Source organism: Sciurus carolinensis, chromosome 7 (assembly GCF_902686445.1).
Source record: "Sciurus carolinensis chromosome 7, mSciCar1.2, whole genome shotgun sequence".
Classification (NCBI taxonomy): Eukaryota; Metazoa; Chordata; class Mammalia; order Rodentia; family Sciuridae; genus Sciurus; species Sciurus carolinensis.
This window is the reverse complement of record NC_062219.1, coordinates 28,497,505-28,516,780: the sequence shown is the minus strand read 5'-3', so window position 1 is coordinate 28,516,780 and position 19,276 is coordinate 28,497,505. Positions and strand designations below refer to the sequence as shown.

At 41.0% G+C, this 19,276-nt stretch overlaps 1 protein-coding gene across 8 annotated transcripts in view; it reads right to left on the bottom strand.

Annotated features, from left to right (window-relative positions):
- Window positions 1-19,276, bottom strand: part of Map7 (microtubule associated protein 7) — a 171,452-nt gene that overhangs the window by 133,874 nt on the left and 18,302 nt on the right. For 5 of the 8 annotated variants that reach the window (XM_047557608.1, XM_047557610.1, XM_047557612.1 and 2 more), the window contains exons 1-2: window positions 13,711-13,851; window positions 13,235-13,374 (exon numbers count right to left, since the gene is read on the bottom strand). The exons of 1 other annotated variant lie outside the window; for it this stretch is intronic. In XM_047557608.1, the coding sequence (XP_047413564.1) occupies window positions 13,235-13,367 (133 nt within the window). In that variant the 5' untranslated portion in view covers window positions 13,368-13,374; window positions 13,711-13,851. Of the gene's footprint in view, window positions 1-13,234; window positions 13,378-13,710; window positions 13,852-13,929; window positions 14,019-19,276 lie in introns of those variants that run through there. 2 more of the 8 variants (XM_047557616.1, XM_047557609.1) reach the window with 2 other exon arrangements.

Here is a 19,276-nt window from a genome sequence, read left to right as displayed (position 1 = left end):
TTACAACACAATTCAGGGTCAATCTAAATGGAAGGTCTTGAAGAACATCTCATTAACAGTCTTTGCATCACAGAATTATGTCCTGGACCCCTGGAGGCCAAGCAAAAGTTTCAGAAGGCAGAAGAGAAGGAATAATTATGTCTGTAGACATAATTTAGGTTTTCTCACAGCCCAGATACAGACTTCACTTTTTCAACTCTCCCAAAATTAAGAAGTCTGAAGAAATGCTGGTCTCTTAAAAATAGTAAGATAAAAAGCTATCAAACTAAGAAAACTTTCCAAATAACATTAACCACCATTTACAGGCTGGCTTATTATTAGGGCACAGTGACAAGTACTTTTAGCACATTATCCCACTTAATCCCTGACAACCTATGACACAGGCGTCACAATTCTCCCTGGTTTATGGGTGAAGCAAGTGAGGCCCAGAAATATTAAGTACCTTGCCTGAAGCATGTAGTTAGCAGGTGGCAAAACTGGCTGTGGCGCTCAGGTTAAATTCCTACACTGCACCGCCTACAGGAGCACATGACACTGCTGGGATGTCAGCAGCCTTGACTCATGTACTTTGACGTACCACAATTTTAAATTTCAGAGATACTCCTGGGACCTGAAGACCTGACATATGCATTCTACCTCCGTCAGAAAGCTTGCTGTCCACTAGTGAGTACATTATCACAGCCCTGTCACATCATCAGGAGTCCTGAAGCACCACTGTTCTCACGAGTTGCTCTTAGAATCAGGACAAGGAAATTTATTTTCTTAACCTGCTAACTTACTAGAGATCAAGCATCCTGGATTTTGACACCAACGCACCTACCACCCTAATTGTCCTGGGCAGTGTACTGAACACCCACTGTGGTTTTACACGAGGACGACTATCCTTCTACAGTCACCTTCTGAGTCTAAGCAGCTCAGAGTCTCTGTTCCCCATGGGAGGGAACAGAATATGCTCAGTGCTACTGACAAGTGCAGCATGGACCATCTACTGACAAATGCAGCATGGACCATCAATACAAATCCAGAAGTTTTTATTTTTTGCTTTAACTTTCAAACTAAACAGCACAGTAAATTTCAAAGATAAAACATGCCAAAGGAAAACAAACAGTTACCTATTCAGCCAGGAAATTTCATAATGTCTAGAATCATGAAACTTTAGCTAATGTGAGAGAATCAAATCTAGGCTCCTAGGAATAACTTAGTGGGTTTCCTGGGTCATGATTTTGACACACTGTCAGAGGAAAGGATTTCAAGAAACCCTGAACTCCTGACTTAAAGCACTGCTTCCTAAACACATCACTGGCAACAGAACAATCTTGTTCTTTAACCTTATTCCCTTGAAGTAAAAAGATATAGATCAGTAATCATATTAACTTGCTCTGCAGTTGCAGTGATACACGGGTGACCAGGAAATCTTCAGATGGTGCCTGCAGCATTCATCAGCTTCTCTTATCGATAACGCTTCACCAAAAGGGGGTGAAAAAAAAGGAAAAAGAAAAAGAAATCATATGTCCCTAGCCGCATTAACTGTATTAATCCTTTAACACTTAGGATTTAAATCCAACATCAGCACCAAAAGTTCTTTCAAATATTATACCCTCCTTCAAAATTATATCAAAACAGAAGTTCTTCATTTTTCTCTTTCCTATTAAGGAGAATAATACAGATTCTGTCTTCCTGCTTGCTTTCTCCCTCTTCTCAAGAGGGCAAATAGTGGCAGAAAATGTAGGATGCCAAGAGTGAGGCAGAGTGAATGAGACGAGGGGCGCGTCCCACCCAGGGATCTGACTAAAACAACTGGCCAGCAGTGGTGTGGAGTCCCTGAGGGTGAGAGATGAAGAAGTGGCACAGACCCCATGCAGCTGGGTTTTAGGACCCTCACGGGAGGAATCAGCAGCCCTGAAGAAGAAATGGGAGCCGGGCACAGTGGAGCACGCCTGTAATCCCAGCAGCTCAGGAGGGTGAGGTGGGCAGATCAAAAGTTCATAGCCAGCCTCAGCAATCTAGCGAGGCCCTAAGCAACTTATTGAGACTATCTCAAAATAAAAAAAAATAAATAAAAAAATAAAAAAGGGTTGGGGTTATGGCTCCGTGGTTAAGCACCCCTGGGTTGAATCCCTAATACCAAAAAAAAAAAAAAAAAAAAGAAGAAGAAGAAGAAAGAGAAATGGGAGGCTGTGCGGGGATCCTCAAGGAAGGTCCAGCATCACAAGGGTCAGTGCTGATATCATCCCCATGAGCTCGACTTGAGAAAAGAGTGAGCTGAGCCGGACCCGGAACTCAGAGCGGTTGTGCAGAGGACGAGGGGTCTGAGGGCATGAGGCCTCGGTGCTAGAAGGAGCATCAGCTCACGTATGTGGACATCTCTAGCATGTGCCTGGCATGGGGAGACCTGCTGAGCGGCAGTCTGTGGGTGCCTATGGGAATTTCTAAGTCCATGATTGCAGGTGGAGTGGAAACAAGTCTTGACACCGACCTACACTGCTCACAGACTAAATGAAGTTGAAGTGAAGGCCACACAGCTTCAAAAGAGACACACAGGACACTGAAACCTGAGGCCGTGAAGATGATTTTGAAATCACTTGGATTATGAGAAAATGTGTAAGGTTGACTGATGACTGGAAGTGTTCATATAAGCAGACAGTTTGGAGTTCCCTTCATAGTCCATGCTACTGTCATGGTATTGTAAACTAATATCCCTATAGGGGAAGCTGTAGGATAACGAGCAACACCACGTACCCATCAAGAAACAGATTTAATACCACAGTGTCACAGAAGAATCCGAGGCAATCAATTCATAGAAAGAATCCTCAGGGTGAAAAGCAGAGTGCTGAGATTTTGAGTCCTAACATCTCAGTTGCCGCTGGGCCTCTTTACACTGCTGACTGAAAGATCTACCCACAAAGAACCTGTTTTACTGGGTCTTTAAAAAAAAAAAAAAAAAGCTGATGTAGACATGGGATTATAAAAGAGAAGCATAAGAGGAAATTTCCGAGGATGGCTTAATGAGATGCACTGGAATGGGTGGGGACCAGAAGGAATGTGACTGGTACACACTGGGTTTTGCCAAATTAGCAGCAGCTACAGGTCCCTTTCCAAGACATTTCCTAAACCACAGAGGGGCAGGTGGAATGTGAGAGACACTCTTGGTCAAAGAGCTCTAGGGGAATTTAAACCACCAGGAATTTCTTATGTAATTTCCCCCAGCTTACAACTTTAAGTTTTACGATCATGATAGTCAAGAATTTCAATTACCCAAAAGGAAAATACATGCTAACAATACTTCAAAAATGATCATCACAAGTATATACCACAAACTCAAAATGAACATTCATAATGAACTCCAACAGTCCAAGGAAAGATGAAGGTAGACAATGCTTCTGGAACAGTCCAGCACTGGAATTTGATCTGAGTACGTCACTGCAGACTCCCTACCCCCAGGCCATAATGTCCTAGCTGAAAACTAATAAGTCATCCCTGAACGAAGGTCTGTGGGCAAAGATCTTTAATGTAAGAGTCACCATCATATCACTGGGCAAAGTGATGATTGATCTGCTGTCTCCAGGCCTTTGCCAGAATCAGAACAAAGTTCTAGGCCCTGGAAAGTTCAAAGGCCTGGACAGGCAGCCTCCCCTGGCTGAACTACCTTGTCCTCTCTGGGCAACAGGGCCTGTAAATGCCTCTAACCTACCATCCTGAGAACAAATCAGACTTAGGCTTCTGCACCTGAATAGCACCTGTGGCCAGGAGGTCTGGAGTCACAGCCTAGAAACATTTCTTTCAAGTTCTACACAACAGTTCAATGAGAGAAGAGAATCTTTCAACTGGATAACTGAAGACTAAAGTTTCTAAGACCATTAATTATAAACGTGAACACTTGTTACACGTACTCCATCAACTTTTTATCTGTGCTGTGATGCGTGTTCATGCAGACAATATTTAGGGATGCTCAATTATAAACTAGTCTCTGCATTAGGCTCTGGGGGCACAGTGTGAATCTGACAGTCACATTCACTGCCCCCTGGAAGCTTGGTCTAGTTGAGAGACCATTCATCGCCACCCAGCAAACATGCACCTAATCTACAATTTGGCTGGAGCAAGATTAGTCCACAATTTTACAAGAGCCAGAATCTGGGATCTGGCCTGGGGACATCCTTACGAAAATGATGTTCAAACTGAAGGCCAAGTAGGAGTTGATCAGGCACAGCAAGTAGGAGGAGCAACAGCAGCAGCAGCAGAGATCCACACCAGGCAGAGGAAAAGCTCAGCGATCAGGATGGTGCCAAGTACATCAGGATACCAACTGGCACGTTGGTATCCGGCAGCACATTACATCAAATTTGGGGCTTTTGCCACCGTGTGTTGGCAAAGAATGGAAGAAACAAGTCTACCACCGAGAAATGAGAAGTACTAAAATAAAAGCCACCAACCATAATGAGAACAAGCATCCATAATTGAAATCACTGGTAAAAACCTGCCCAAAGGCCTAAAGATATTTCCATTGTCCATTTTACACACACACCACACAAAGAGTAGTGGAGGAGGGCTGCAAATTTTAAGCTAAAAAAATTCCTTTTGAACTGGATTTCAAGATGGCAGAGGATTACTGCTATTATTCCCAAAGGCAGATCAGAAGTTTTCCATTAAACCCAAAGAAAAAAAAAAAGGTACACTCCCTTAATCATATGTGAAATAACAAGTGAGGTGATCTGACACAATGGAAATTTATTTCCTTCATTAAACACAACGAAATTACAGGGTATTGCATGAGTAACCTGCCTAACATCTAGTACCTTTGATCCACATGAACAAATGAAGAACAAGGGTCCAGTCACACATGCCTAGCACAGCGGAATGACTAAAGAAGATTCAGAAAAGAGGCAGCCCTCCTACAAATTTTCATTCACAAGTAAATTAAGGTAGGCAAATTAGACTGAGGGGAACAGCTCTGTAATAGACTATTGAAGGAGCTGGAACAGACAAGCTTGGTGGTCACGCTGCCAGGCCATGCCCCCAACAGAAGGAAACAAAATATGGGACATTTAGTTACAAATTGCCATAATTATACTATCATTTAATGAGCTCCAGCTGTTTTTTAGAGTGTGCACTAAATGCTTATATATTTTCTGCAGTCCTCACCACCACCTGTGAGCATGATTTTATTTGTTTCACTTCAGATGAGAAACAGGCTTGGAAAGGTTAAATAAGCCCACTTCCCATCCAGTGGGAAGAGCCTGTTCTCCTATCGCACCACACAGTCATTCACAAAGAACCCATCTAAACTTTAAATAATCATGGCTAACTTGGACTTACGACCGGCCACTCACTACTAGTCAACCAGGTTGAATTGTTTCCTAGTATCCTGTTTCCCCACCCTATAAACTGATATATTCCTGATAGAGGAGTTCTTGAATTTCCAAAGTTCTAAATAGGGAATCAGAGGCAACTGTTTGGAGGGGGGAAACTTCTTTTGAAGATGCGTTTTTAACTTAGATTTTATGCTACACGGATTGGGAAAGTTTTGAAAGGGGCTGACAAAGATCTCAACTCACCCCAAGCCATCACTTGAAAATGCCCCTGAGGCCTGACCTTGACAGTAATCCTATTAGGTTTACAGAGGTGGCACTAGCCTCCATACTCTTGTTTCCAGTAATAGCTTTCAGATGGCAGGTTCTGCTGCTGAATCCTGTTATTTTAATATCTTGTCACAACTGAACTAGGTCTACATCTCTAAGATCAATCTAGTCTCAAAAATCATATATATTCAAGATCAAGATGGTGAAAATAATCTTTCTTGGTCTACACTCCTAAACTCCATTTCCATCTACACTCTACATTATAAATCTGGAAAGAAACTATTTTCTCACTAACGAACCATTGCTGGGAAGACAGCCTGAAAAACAGGACTTGTATTTTATAGTCAGCACAAATAAGGAATGGGGCTCTAGTAAATACTTCAAACACACTGTCTGATGATCATCTGTGACACACTTTGGCTTCTGCATCTGGTTCTAGAGTATAACAGGGTTATGAAATGCCTTCGAAGTTGGCAAATAGATAACATTTTAACAACTACAAGGCCCAAGATAAACTGGGTTCTTTCTACATATCTAAATCTGAGAAGATGAACCTCTCAATAAAAATCACCTCTACTGTGGTTAAGGTATTAGTTTCAGCAGGTCAAGAAGTCTGCAAGTCACCAAAAACACTTCTGCTAACAAAGTAAAGTTGCTCCTGGAGATACACTGATATTAATGGAAATGGATACTCAATTCAAACTCAGACCATAACTTTCCAGTAAATAATATCTAAGTATTACCGCTTAGGAGAATCTAAAGGCAATATTTAATTGTTTGGTTCCTATGATTAGAATAGTCAGTTCTTTAAGTTCCATTAAGTTTAGCTCTTAAAACAAGGCAATTTGAAAAAGCAGTTTAATTTTATTTAGCAAGAAAATTCCATTTTATATAGTACCTTGCTATGTACAAATTTTAGTTATATAAAAGTTAAACCATGTTCCTCTTGTATAGTTATATATATGGTCATTTCTTTTCTCTGCTCCTCTTTTCTTTTGTTGTTATTGCAGTGCTGGGCTTGAATCCAGGGCCTTCTGCATGCTAGGCAAGCACTCTAGCACTGAGCTACACCCACAGCCCAGGTATGGTTAACATCTATTTCTGTAACACAGAATGTGTAGAGATGGCTGTATTCATTCTCTCAACAAATATTTACAGAGAATCCAATGGCCATAAGTCAAGCATCAGATGTTGTGATCACTGTTCCTGATATCCCCTATTTTTATTTTCACATAGGTGTTTTGAGCAAAATATTATATTAGGGCCCCTTTACAAATAAAAGCTATGCCAAACAATTTGACATCAAGATTTTCCCCTCCTAACAGGGATCTTTGATGCTGTTCTTCTCCTAAAATATATTTCTGCTTCACTGGCTGTTAAATTTTACTGCTAATTTTTGTTTATTCCTAAAATGGCACACACAAGGACACTGGGAACAGGCAACGGAGAATGCCCCACAGAATAAGAGGAAAGAAGCAGGGAATCATGTGGAATGAGTCTCGAGTGGCAGTCACATTTCCTGTACAAAATCCTCTTTGAAGACAGACATCTGACTTACAAGCAGACATTAGAGGTGCCGGATCATTCCCACCCAACAGGAATACAAGGTGAACATCAGACAGCCTGTCACCGCAAGAACTCAAAACTGCCAGAAATTCTACCTTTAGAGCGGATAAGCCAAAAGAAAAATAGTGGCTGCAGGCTCCATAAACACACAGTCTGATAACACGAGGTGGGAGTGAAGCACAGTTTCTTGGAAATATTGTGTCCAGATTTCAAGGATAAAGTGTATTTCATTACAATTTAATCTGTGAATAGCTAACAGAAGAGACAGAGAGCATTATTAACCTTGATATTAACAAAGTAACCAATTACTACCACCTTGTACATATACACTTTCATTTTTCCACAAAGAATAATGATGATAGAAAACAATAAAACGGAGCCAGAGCTCAGACACACTATTAGACGAATGCAGTCGGGCAGAGAGTATTGGGAGGCACACCTAGACACAGATCTGGCTCTTTTAAAGTAGCTACCTTGGAACAACAAGCTAAAACTATCAACATTTCCTAGAATTTGTTAGACCTCTAGAGCCTATGAAACTTATTTTTAAACGTTAGATTTACCTTCCTTTACTAATGTATGCTGCCCTGTACGGGCTCTGAGGAGGAACAGCCCTGGCCCTTACAGAGTTTACACTCTGGAGAAGGGTTAGCCTCGTGTGCAGACAATCCCATCACAAAGATGAGTGTCAGGATGCAAATTAAGTACTGGACTAAGGGTGCTAAGGGCACAGTGAGAGGCCATCCTTCTGTTCTAGGAAGGGAGACTAGGAGCAAGGGCAAGTGTACTAGTGGCAAGGCCCATGGAAGTCTGGAGGAGAGGACATCCAATTCTAAATCCGTCTACATGGATAAAGATGGTGGAGGGAAGACCACAAGGAGGAGTCAGGAAGAAGCAGGGAAGCAAGCATTTTTTGGTACTACTAGAGCACAGGGTTTAGAGTAGCAAGAAAGAGGATGGAAAGGGAGAAGGGACCAGACCATGGGTAGTCTATGTCCACACTAAGCAGCTCCAATTTATTTTTTGGGTTGGGGTTACGGGATTACTCGTTAGGTCAGGGATTACAGGGGCAAATGACTATGGTAATGTAGATAACTGAGACAGGTTGGGTAACACGTGTTCTAGTACAGGATTGCTGGAACAGGCATGACCCTTCTGCAGTGGTAGGGGCTGCTTAGCTCTAGCTGATTGCTGCCATGAAGACACATGGGTAGGTATAGGTAAGGTTTCCAATTTAAGGGAAGTTTAAATTCAAATTGTTATGAAAGCAGCTCTCCATTTCTAAACGTTGGTTCTTAAAAACAACAACAACTGCAGGGGGCAAATAAACATACCTATAGACCAAATATGGCTCAAGGACTCTCAACAGAGACCTGTGCTTCAGGTGAGGCAATACCACTGAGAAGTTTCTGGAAGCAGGCAATGTGGGCAGATCTGCACATCAGAAAGGTCTCAGGGGCATGCCAGGGAGGATGACTGGAAAGAACTGAGAGCAGGAAGAGAATCTGTCCAGTGAGGGATCAGTCTGCTATCTTTGAGGGTAATGACAATTTATGTAAAATCAAGTAATTTAGAGTCAAATATCACAAGTAAATTTCATATTAGAGTTAGCCATCAACCAGATTTCATATAAAAAAACAAAACAGGAAAAAAAAATGAAATGACTGCTTTAAATGGTTCACAAAGTGAGCCATGGGGTCAGGCTGGAAAATGTATTGCTGTAACTCTCACCCTCTCTCCTGGACATGAAGCTGACAGAAGTAACCACCTCTAGGAACGTCTAGTTTCCATAACTACATTTAAAGTACCCCATTTCAATGCACAATCATCACACCTTTCTCAATCAAAAAACTGCTTTATACCCTGTATATAATCATCACATGGTATGTAATGTATGTAATCATCACGTGGTATAATTCTATTCCTCAGATCGCTTAAAAGGTAAACAGAGAGTGATGTATTCACCAGTGGCACATGGATGCACATTTGTCTCCTTACATACCTGGAGTCCTATGTCTACAATTCCCGTCCCCCACACTCTGTCAGTACACCTCCAAAAACCAACCTGCATGGTTTGTTTGGAGCGCTGCAGTATTAACAGTAAACGCATCTTACATGGTGGCGCTGAGGATGGCATGCCCAATGATGAAACCAGCAACAGTGGTGCAGAAGCTTTGGACACAGAAGAGTAAATTTTATAAGTTCATACTTTGCAACACTATAATAAATTGTCTCAAGTGTCACATTTTGGCTCTAATGAACAAATCGACAACTGTTTTAACTTTTTTCTTGGACTGGAAAAATGTCAGCTAAACTGTGATGAAGAAATGATGTGTGTTCATTTGGAGTATTCAATTTTAATGTATATTCATGAATATTCCATGCATCCTTATCTTGCACCAATGACAGCTTAGTAATAAATGATACGTAAGTAATATCATTACAGTTTTCTTTAAAAAAGCTTCATATATAATGGTTGCACCCCACTTTTTGCAAAAAAAAAAAAAAAGTGACATAAAATCTTCTATGATTATGCAGTGAAATAGGGTAGCTTCTCCACTCATCATCCTATGTTCCTGTGTAAGCTTCCAACCTCAGCCCAATGTCTGGGATGGCATAGGACAGGACAGGGGCCCAGATCACTTAATTCTTCTGCTCCAGTTTGAAAACTGGAGGCTAATAGCTTCATAGTTTGCACATAATTGACATTTCTTCTGTTCCCATGCTCTCTTCCCTCTTCCCCTCATTTCAATCTACACTCTTGCATTATTTGTGCATACTTTTCTTCCTCCACTAGACATTTAATACTTCTGAGAGCAAAATCCATGTCAATTATCTTTGCATCTCAGCACTTGCACAATGCCCAACAGAATAATTTGCTAAAGAGTGAGCATCTAATAAGTATTGGTCAGGAAGAAAATACAGTATTGCTTAATAATCACACTGTGCTCAGCAAAATTCATAAGGCAGGTTTGCACTGAAATCCACACAACGGCATATGGTTACTGCAGTACCTAAACAATCTCACCCAAGCAGGCCTGAGGTCAGCATTACACTGAGGCTCAAGGCTGGGAGTAAGAGCAACAGCTAAGCCCAGTTGGCTCTGGATTGTTATTTAAATGTTTCCTGTTAATAATACTAAGGCATGTAAAACATTTATATTCCAATTGATCACATGGGTCAGTAACAACTCAAGAGTTTCCTTTCTCTATATACTTTCTGTGGTATCCAGGATTGAACCCAAGACCTCCCACACACTAGACAAGTAAGTGCTCTACTACTGAGCTACATCCTCAGCCTTCTTTCAAGAACTGTAGTTGTCTATCAGCTAGCAAACTCACCCCCGCAGATAACTTGAAGGCTGCCATTTGGAAGTCCAGATGGTAACCACCATATTTATTTCTTCCTAGTTTATGATGATGTTTACTCAACAATAAGTGCACCTGGAAAGATGGCACTAATCACCAACCCCAGGTAATCCTTGACAGAAGCATTCAGCTTACTGATTCTGGATAGTAAGTCTCTTTATTACTTACTGACAATGATAGAAAAAGGATACTAAGCATTCAAATCAGATCTGGACATTAAGTTTAGACATGGTTGGCTGATTAGGCCATGGAGAGCAGAAAATAAAGTTTATCTTAATAGTCACACATAAAATAAACTGTATGTCTTGATACTTTGGAAATTATAATTTAGAAAATAGGAGCTCTTTAAAAGTTGCAAAAGATGGTATAGGCAGGTAGTGATGGGTAAGGAATAATAATCAGAATAATGCAATAATACCTAAGTGGTAGAGGAAAAATGAAAGGGTCTATTATTCCAGGTTACAATGCTACCTTGCAGTGAAGAGGCTGTTGGCTTCACAATGCCCTTCTTAAAAACCACATTCACCTCAAAACCTGACCATGTCTGGCATCAGGAAGCAGTAAGAATGAAAAAGCAGAGAAGATGCAAATCCAGAAGGTCACAGCTCTATTCACTGAAACTGTGTTGTACAATAAGGCAGTCACAAGTGACTATTTTAATTTAAATTAACTATTTAACATTCTTTCTCAGTTACATTAGCCACATTTCAAGTGCTCCATAGCCCATGTGGCAAATGGCTGTCATATTGGACAGTGCAGATACAGAACATTCCCATCATTTTTCTATTTTTTACAGGGTTGGACTATAAAGTGAACATTCCTATTGCCCAGATAGGCCTAATGAGAAATTCAGAATCAAAGCCAAAATGGTTTTATTCATCAGGCATAATGAGAGCTACCCAGGGCTGTTTATCTGCCTATTGTTGAGTGGGTCATAAATTAGAAACATTTGGGGATATACAGAAAGTCTGGACATCCTTATTAGCACAGGATTCCCCCTCCCCATCTTTTTTGTTGTTGATTTTAGTTCTGTGTTTCTTTTTTGTTTTTTGATATGGACAGGGCTACAAAGGGAAATACGGTAGGGGATCAGAAACTCCTTATTAAGGACAAAATGAATGGCTATCCTAAATTACAGCCCACCCAAAGTAAGAGCCACAAATCAAGAATGTTTCCAAAAATACCCCATGGGAACAATTCAACAAATCCACATTTATTTGTAAAGTTACCAACTCCTCAGAAGCTGAATGATTTTCCAGTAACAAAGTATTGAGTTTTCATCAAGGGCAACACACTGGCTCAACAATCTAATTCAGAGGCAAATAATAGAAACACATAAGTCACCTTCCCTTCATAGCCTCCTTAGTTGTCTGAGATCATCTGGTCCTCAGATGGAAGTCATAACTGATAGTATATAAAAAAAAATATCAACTACAGCAGTAAAAACCTACTTATTAAAACATTCCTATGTAAGTCTAAAAATTGAAGTAAAAATGCACTTGGGATTTAGAGTAGACAATTTCAATTATATCTAATAAAAGCAAACTGATTCATTCAAGAACCAGGAAAAAGAAAACCAGCAGTCTTCAGACAGTGGATTCTATTTAAATACTCATCTTCGCATTACTTAAATATCTGCTGCCACTTTGCCATGCTAGCTTTCATTTCTAATAATTTTTCTGTCCATTTTAAATTGATATATTCCAACTATAGATAATAGATTTGTTGTTAAATATTTGTACGTGCCATGCTAGCTCTCTGTTCCACACTCAGGAAAATTTGATATGTCAGTGACAGGATAATTTGAATGCAAGCTAAAAATTTAATTATCACATGAAAACAACAAAACCGGTACCCCATCTGCTTAAGAGAACAGCTTCCGTATTTGGGGGGAAAAAGAACTAGGATGCTGAAAACTTAAAATGTAAACCTTAAAGCCCTTCTTCAAAAATGCACGAGGTTGCATCTCTGACTGATAATTATAGCCCTGGGAGAGTGGCCATGAGACAATGCTTAGATGATGCAGTACCCAGGACTCAGAAGCCTGGCCAGCTGAAGCTATATTTCGCCATTAGAAGAAAACAACACAAGACTCAGACCTCTGTTTTCTGTACCCAGCATATTTCCACCACACTGTTCAACTGCTCAGCAGCTGAGTTATTATTAAAAGTCATAAAACCTCACTGTCCGCGCCCTACTCCCCAGCTTTGCCCTCTACAGTCACCCTGATGTTTGCTTCCCTTCCTTTCATCCAGTATTTCAGGACAGAAAACCCCACAACATCTACACCCCCTGGTCACAGAAAGGCCGCCCTCATGTCACTTTAACCCATCTCTTATTAAGGAGAAGCTTCATTAAACAAATTGCCTAATGCATCTAAAGAATGTGGGGAAATTCATTTAAACCTTGACTCATATTACCTGTTCCTGATGAGGACAGAGACCATTGTTTAAGTGGATGCATAAAAATTAAAGACGTTTAGGTCAAGAAAGCAGCTCTGGTCAAAAGGTAGCTGAACTTAAATCTACCAAATCTGCAAAAATCTGTTTCCAAGTCATGCATACACAGCCCTTGGGGTGTGTAATTAGCAGCAGCAAGCTGTGCTAGGAGGTCACAAGTGCTCCCCAGAGCAGACACTATGAGTACAGTTTGTAAAACGTGCTATAAGCAGTGTGGAAACAAGGTTGGATCCAGTTCCGACCAAAGGGCAGGGCTAATGCATACCTTTCGGTCTTCTGGAATTTCCATTCTTTTGCTGTTCATCTTCCTCATTAATGGTGAATAAACCAAGGGGAATTGGCCTTGCATTGGTCTTCTTCAGTCTCTCTTGTCGGAGAGCTGTAGCTGATCCAGGCATACCGCTGCTACTTGTTTTTTAATTATTATATTAAAAATATATGCTTATGTAATTTCAGCTCCCAGGAAACTACTAGTTCCTAAGCTGCCGGTTCATTTGAGCACTTGTAATAGATCCCCTCTGGGTAAACAGTGTGCAAACAGCTGACAGATACTACCAGCCCCTTGGCAACTGAGGCCCCGCAGTTCCCCCTCACCTAGCAGCAGCCCCCTCCCACTTACTCCCCCCACAGGCACACACACTGGTGAATACACACACTCACAAATGCATGCACACACACACCCTTTCCAGAAAAGCCCTGACCAAGACATGCAGGCTCAGATGCCTCCCTCCACTGCCCAACCTGTTCAATCAGATCCCAGCTTCTTCCTGCTGCGGCACTTTCCCAATCTTCTTCCTGCTACTGCACAGTGAAATATCCAGCACACAGCAGAGAAGGGAAAGATGACACACTGACTGCCGCAAGCAGTTGCCCTGACAACCCTGACATACCCTAATCAAGGAGGGCCAGGAGCGGCCGCATCTCTGGCTGCCTGAGGGATGTGAGGTCCTAGGAACTCACCAGCAGAGGGTTCCAGTGGGAGGCCGCTGGGCAGCTCCCTCTTCCTCTCAGCGGCTGAGCTGAGCAGCAGGATGGGAGGAGAAAGTGTTCTGCTTGCACAAGCAGCAGCGGGACTCCTCAGAAAGGAGAGTGGGGCCTGAGGCAGGACGGCTTTTTCTTCTGTTCTGGGCCAGGTGGTCTATCATATGGTGTATACACGTCCCTGGATGCAGGAAGGCACCATGGCGCCCGGGCTGCTGGCTCACTTTCCTAACACCCTGGAACCCATATATATATAAACGCAGGTCTGGCAGCACCTGTCACAAGGACCACCAGAGCCAAGTTCCCGAGACCGTCCGTGAAGACAGCTGAGGGAGAAGTGTGCCTATTCCTGCAAAATAGAGTGCAGTGCTGGAAACCACAGGGCAGAGCACTCCAACTGCAAGCCAAGCTGCAAGGACCGACAAGGAAAGGGAATCACCAAAGGGGGGAAAGCCACCTCTAGGACTCCCGGCACACTCCCGCAATCCCACCGCCCTGGCAGGCACTCCTAGAGCGCTGAACCATTCTCAACACTTGACCCAATTTCAGCTCTTTTGGACTGTTTGTTCCAAAGCACACAATCATGTAATTACTGCTTTCTTTTGAAATAAGCTTTCTCACTTTAAGACTCTCCATTTCTAAGCTGTTTAAAATTTATGCCGTATGTAAAACAAATTTATAATAAATAACATTACCAAAAGTCAATTTACAATAAATGTCAATTGCCAAATTGAAAAAAAAAAAATGTTTTTGTTGTTGCCTTAAAATTGAGTCTGCCCATAAAGTAGAAAGAAATCTTCCCACCCCGACCTCCTCTCCTACTGGTTCTCAGTACTTGAACTCCTGTATCTAAGGACCACCCCAGAGATTCTAAAATTAAACATCCTCTCCGAATCTTCTGCAGGGAACAGTAACTCTGGAGAATTCATTTCACTCCTCTTTGTGACTCCGTTTTCTTTGTAAAACTGGGGTGGTAACATTTACCTTATGGTATCAGGAGTGAGTATTAAATAGGTGGAGTGCCAGCAGTAACAAGTGCTTAATAAATATCAACTGCTATTCTATTTTATAAGATTCTTATAACTGGTCCAATTGTTGCTTTGTAATTATTGCCAAGGTATTTCCAGGTCAACCATTAACACCTCTATGCTTTTCTATATGTTCTTCTATAGAAGCTATACGTCTAAGTTTTTATCTACTCATGTTGCCCAGCCCAGTGTTGGGGATGTACTAAACGTTTAGTAAATCCATGCTGGAAAAAAAAAAAAAAAAATAGATCTTCAGAAACCTTCCCTCCAAAGGCTGGGGGAGTCAACTAAGTTAATTTATGTTTAGATCCATGGAGAAATGCAGGAGATTTCAGATACAAAAATTTACTTAAAATCATGTTAATCTGTGCAATAGATCTTTGTAAGAAAACAGAATGGAGTTTCATAGCTGAATGGGTCTGAGAAAGCAAATGAATTAGTATTATTTTACAAGCAAGGAGGCAGAGACCCATGAAGTGAAATTTCTTGCCCAGGTCAAATGCTAGCTGACAGCAAGTCTGTAATTATAAATTTGAACTACCTTCTTCCTAGTCCAGTACTGCTCCTTTAAGACAAATATTTGGCTTATGTATTAAAATACAAGATCCCACTCCAACTTCTGTGGAGATGGAAGGAAAAGGAGGATGCATACCTGGAATATTCAAGATCTTATTTATAAACAGTAGATACACATTGTAAGTTTAAGGTAAGCCTATAATTTTCTGTATTTGGCAAAATTTTCCTAAATTAGAGATTATTTCTTATTTCCTATTTAATCAGATGATCAACAAACATAAGTATAATATATGACAATATCATACACATATTTGTGAAATAAAAATATTCTCACATCCACTTTATTTTTCTTTCAATCAGGTCAGTACTTACAACAGGAAAAAAAAAAAAAAAAAAAAAAAAAAAACACCAACCTCCACACACAAGGTAAGCATAGCTGAAACTACCTCTACCTATCAATAGAAGAAATGGAGTCTATGTCTCAAGCAAATGACAAATTTCATTTAGAAGTATTGTCATCCAAACAACACTAACAGCTTCCAAATAACTCTAGAGCTGTTCTAACATCTAACAGAGACTACCTCTAGTGAAGCTTAACAAAAATATTTAAAAAAGAAATGCTAAAGGAATAAGGAATCCTTCCTTCCATCTTCAGAACATAAAAATGAGATGACAATCTATGAGGCATCATAGGAAGAAAATTAAAGCTCTTCCTAAGAGTGACTTTAAAAAAGCAAAGTGAGTGGTGGCACATGCCTGTAACTTCAGTGACAGGGGAGGCTGAGACAGGAGGATCATAAGTTCAAGGCAAGCCTTAGCAACTGTCTCAAAAAACAATAAAAATAAAAAGGACTGTGAATGTAGCTCAGTGGTAAAGCATCCCTGGTTCAATCTCCAGTACCAGAAAAAAGAAAAAGAGAAAAAAAAAAGCAAAGTGAGAAGGAATGGGGGTCTTAGCTCAGTGGTGGAGCACTTGCCTATTAGGAATGAGGCCCAGGGCTTGCAAATGACTTTGTGTGTGTGTGTTCGTTCAGGTTGGGGGATGTTATAGGGGAGGAGGAATAACCAAGAACTGAACCCAGAAGGGTTCTGGTTCTGAGCTACATCCCCGGTCCCTTTTTAAATTTATTTTGAGACAGAACCTCACTAGGTTATACTTGGAATCCTCCTGTCTGTCTCCTGAGCAGCTGGGATAACAGGCCTGTGACATCATTCCTGGATAAAATGACTACTGCAGAAGATATAAGTCCCATTGCCTTCAAAAGGTGGGCCTAGATGGTTTCCAGTATTTTATGGGACATGCACAATGCCAAAGCAAAAGCTACCTAGAGTATAATCTATCCACATAAGATGACATGTTTCAGCAAGGAGACCTCTGTGCTGCAGGCAAGGCACCTACTGGGACAAAGGTAGCAAGATCACAGAACACAAAAGAATGCAAAAGACCAAAAATTAGTCTGTCCCTTCCACAAAGCTAATTAATGCTGCACCTTTTCTATGAGCCTTAGAGGGCTCAAGGAGAACTTTTCTTTTCTTTTTTTTTTTTTTTTTTTGGTGGTTCTGAGGATGGAACCCAGGGCCCTGTGCGTGGTAGGTAAGCACTCCACCAGTGAGCTACATCTCCAGTTGTTCAAGGAGAAATGCGATTTGAATCAAAGTGTGAAAATCACCAACATAGTTGTTTCTTATTTTCTTTATAAGACTACAAATTCTTCTTAAAACCATTTACTGGAGAGCCAGACATAGTAGTGCACACCTGCAATCCCAGTGACTTGGGAGGCTAAGACAGGAGGATCCCAAGTTCAAGGCCAGTCAAAAATTAAAAGGGCTGGGGATGTGGCTCGGTGGTGAAGTGTCCCTGGATTCAATTCCCTATACTAAAAACAACAACAAAAAAAAACTATTTACTGAGGGAAATCAAAGTCTGATGAAAAGAGGCCAGAAGTCACCACCAACCCACCAGACAGTGTGAGGCCAAGATAAAGAACACAGCAGCAGCCCATCCACCAGGACATGCTCATCAGATGCCAGCTAGGTGCACTGGAAATGTTACCTGTTAGTCACAACAGGTCTGAGAGGAGTTATCATATGATAGGTGGGAAACCTGGCTCAGAAAGGTTAAAGTCAACTGGGTAGGTCACCAGGTCAGGATGACAACTAGGGCTACTTGTAGTCAACTCAAGATGCTTCTGTCCTGCAGCCTTGTGAATCCTGACTCCAACACCTGGATATATCACAGCCACAGCTGTGACCAGTCACAGTCTGGCATCAAATAATAATGGTTTCTTTTTCCTACTCATGAAGTGCACATTTTTCTCTTCATTTAAGACATAAATACCTTTGAGATTAGCTCCCTAAATGTTCAAACCCAACTGTTAATGAATATAGGAGTTTGCTCTTATACAATTCCAAGAATACTGTGAGGCTTGAGCCCTGCGGGTGCACAGGGCTACCATCTCTACCAACTCCCATTTCCTTTTATACTTTGATTCAAATCACAGCAAATATTGAAAGGGAGATGCTGAGATCTTGAATATGAATTTCTCCCAAAGTAAAATGATTACTACTCTGAATCCTGACCCTTCCCCAGCACTGAAACATTTTCAATTAGATCTGGCATAATTGTGTTTGCATGTCACCTGCAGATACACAATCTTGATTCAGTCCCAATGGGGAAATGGGCATGTAGACCTCCAATAGGCAGTAAGGTTTTGCAATTGTCCTGTTTGAATTGTCAAAATAATAAATGATAAATTAATGAAGATTTTATATAAATTTGAGAGAAATGAGACTCTGCCTGGTGCAAAAGGTTGGATTTTATAATCAGACTAGCTTCATAATGAGGGAAAAAATGCTCACAAAATAATCATAAAACATACTAACATTCAAAGATAAAAATGGTACCACTTAGCTACTATGAATAAGACAGGTCAGTAGGCCTTTGAACAACTAACTAACTGCTGTCTCCACCCTCTCAGTCCATAATGAATTTATGACTCTCTGTCTTCCTACCCTGGCTGATTGGCTGGCTCTTCTGGTCCAGCTCCAACCTGTGAGGTAAGTGAAGACAAAACAGGGTCAGACTTGCCGATATTTAGGAGAAGCAAGTTCAGGACTTGAGCCTAACTGTTGCAATGTTATATAAAAGACTAAACACGTGCAGGCACATGCATATGCACACATGGTTGGGCTTCTGTTCACATTTATGCTTCCTAAGCTTTTATGTTACGACCATAAAATTCTAAAACAGCATAGCTTACAAGTGAATCCAAGAAATCTGCCTAATCAGTGAGACACATACCTAAAATTTTTCTTTCTAAAAATCTAGTGAGAGGCATGGAACCACCATATGACCCAGCTGTACCACTCCTCGATATCTATCCTAAAGAATTAGTCATCTTACTACAGTGATACATGCAAGCCCGTGATTATAGCAGCACGATTCACAATAGCCAAAATACGGAACCAGTCTATACGAGTCCATCAGTGGATGAATGTATAAAGAAAAGGTGGTATATACACACAATGGAGTTTTATTCAACCATAAAGAAAAGTGAAATTATGTCATTTGCAGGAAAATGGATGGAACTTGAGACCGTTATGTTGAGCGAAATATACCAAACTCAGGTCAAGGGTCATGTGTTTTCTCTCATATATGGAAGCTATAAAGGAAAAAGGAGAAGAAAGGTGGGGAGTGGGTGGAAATCTAATGAAAATCAAAGGGAGATCAGTAGAAGAAAGGGCTCTGAGGGAGGGCGAAGGAGAGCAAGGGGCTAAGTGTG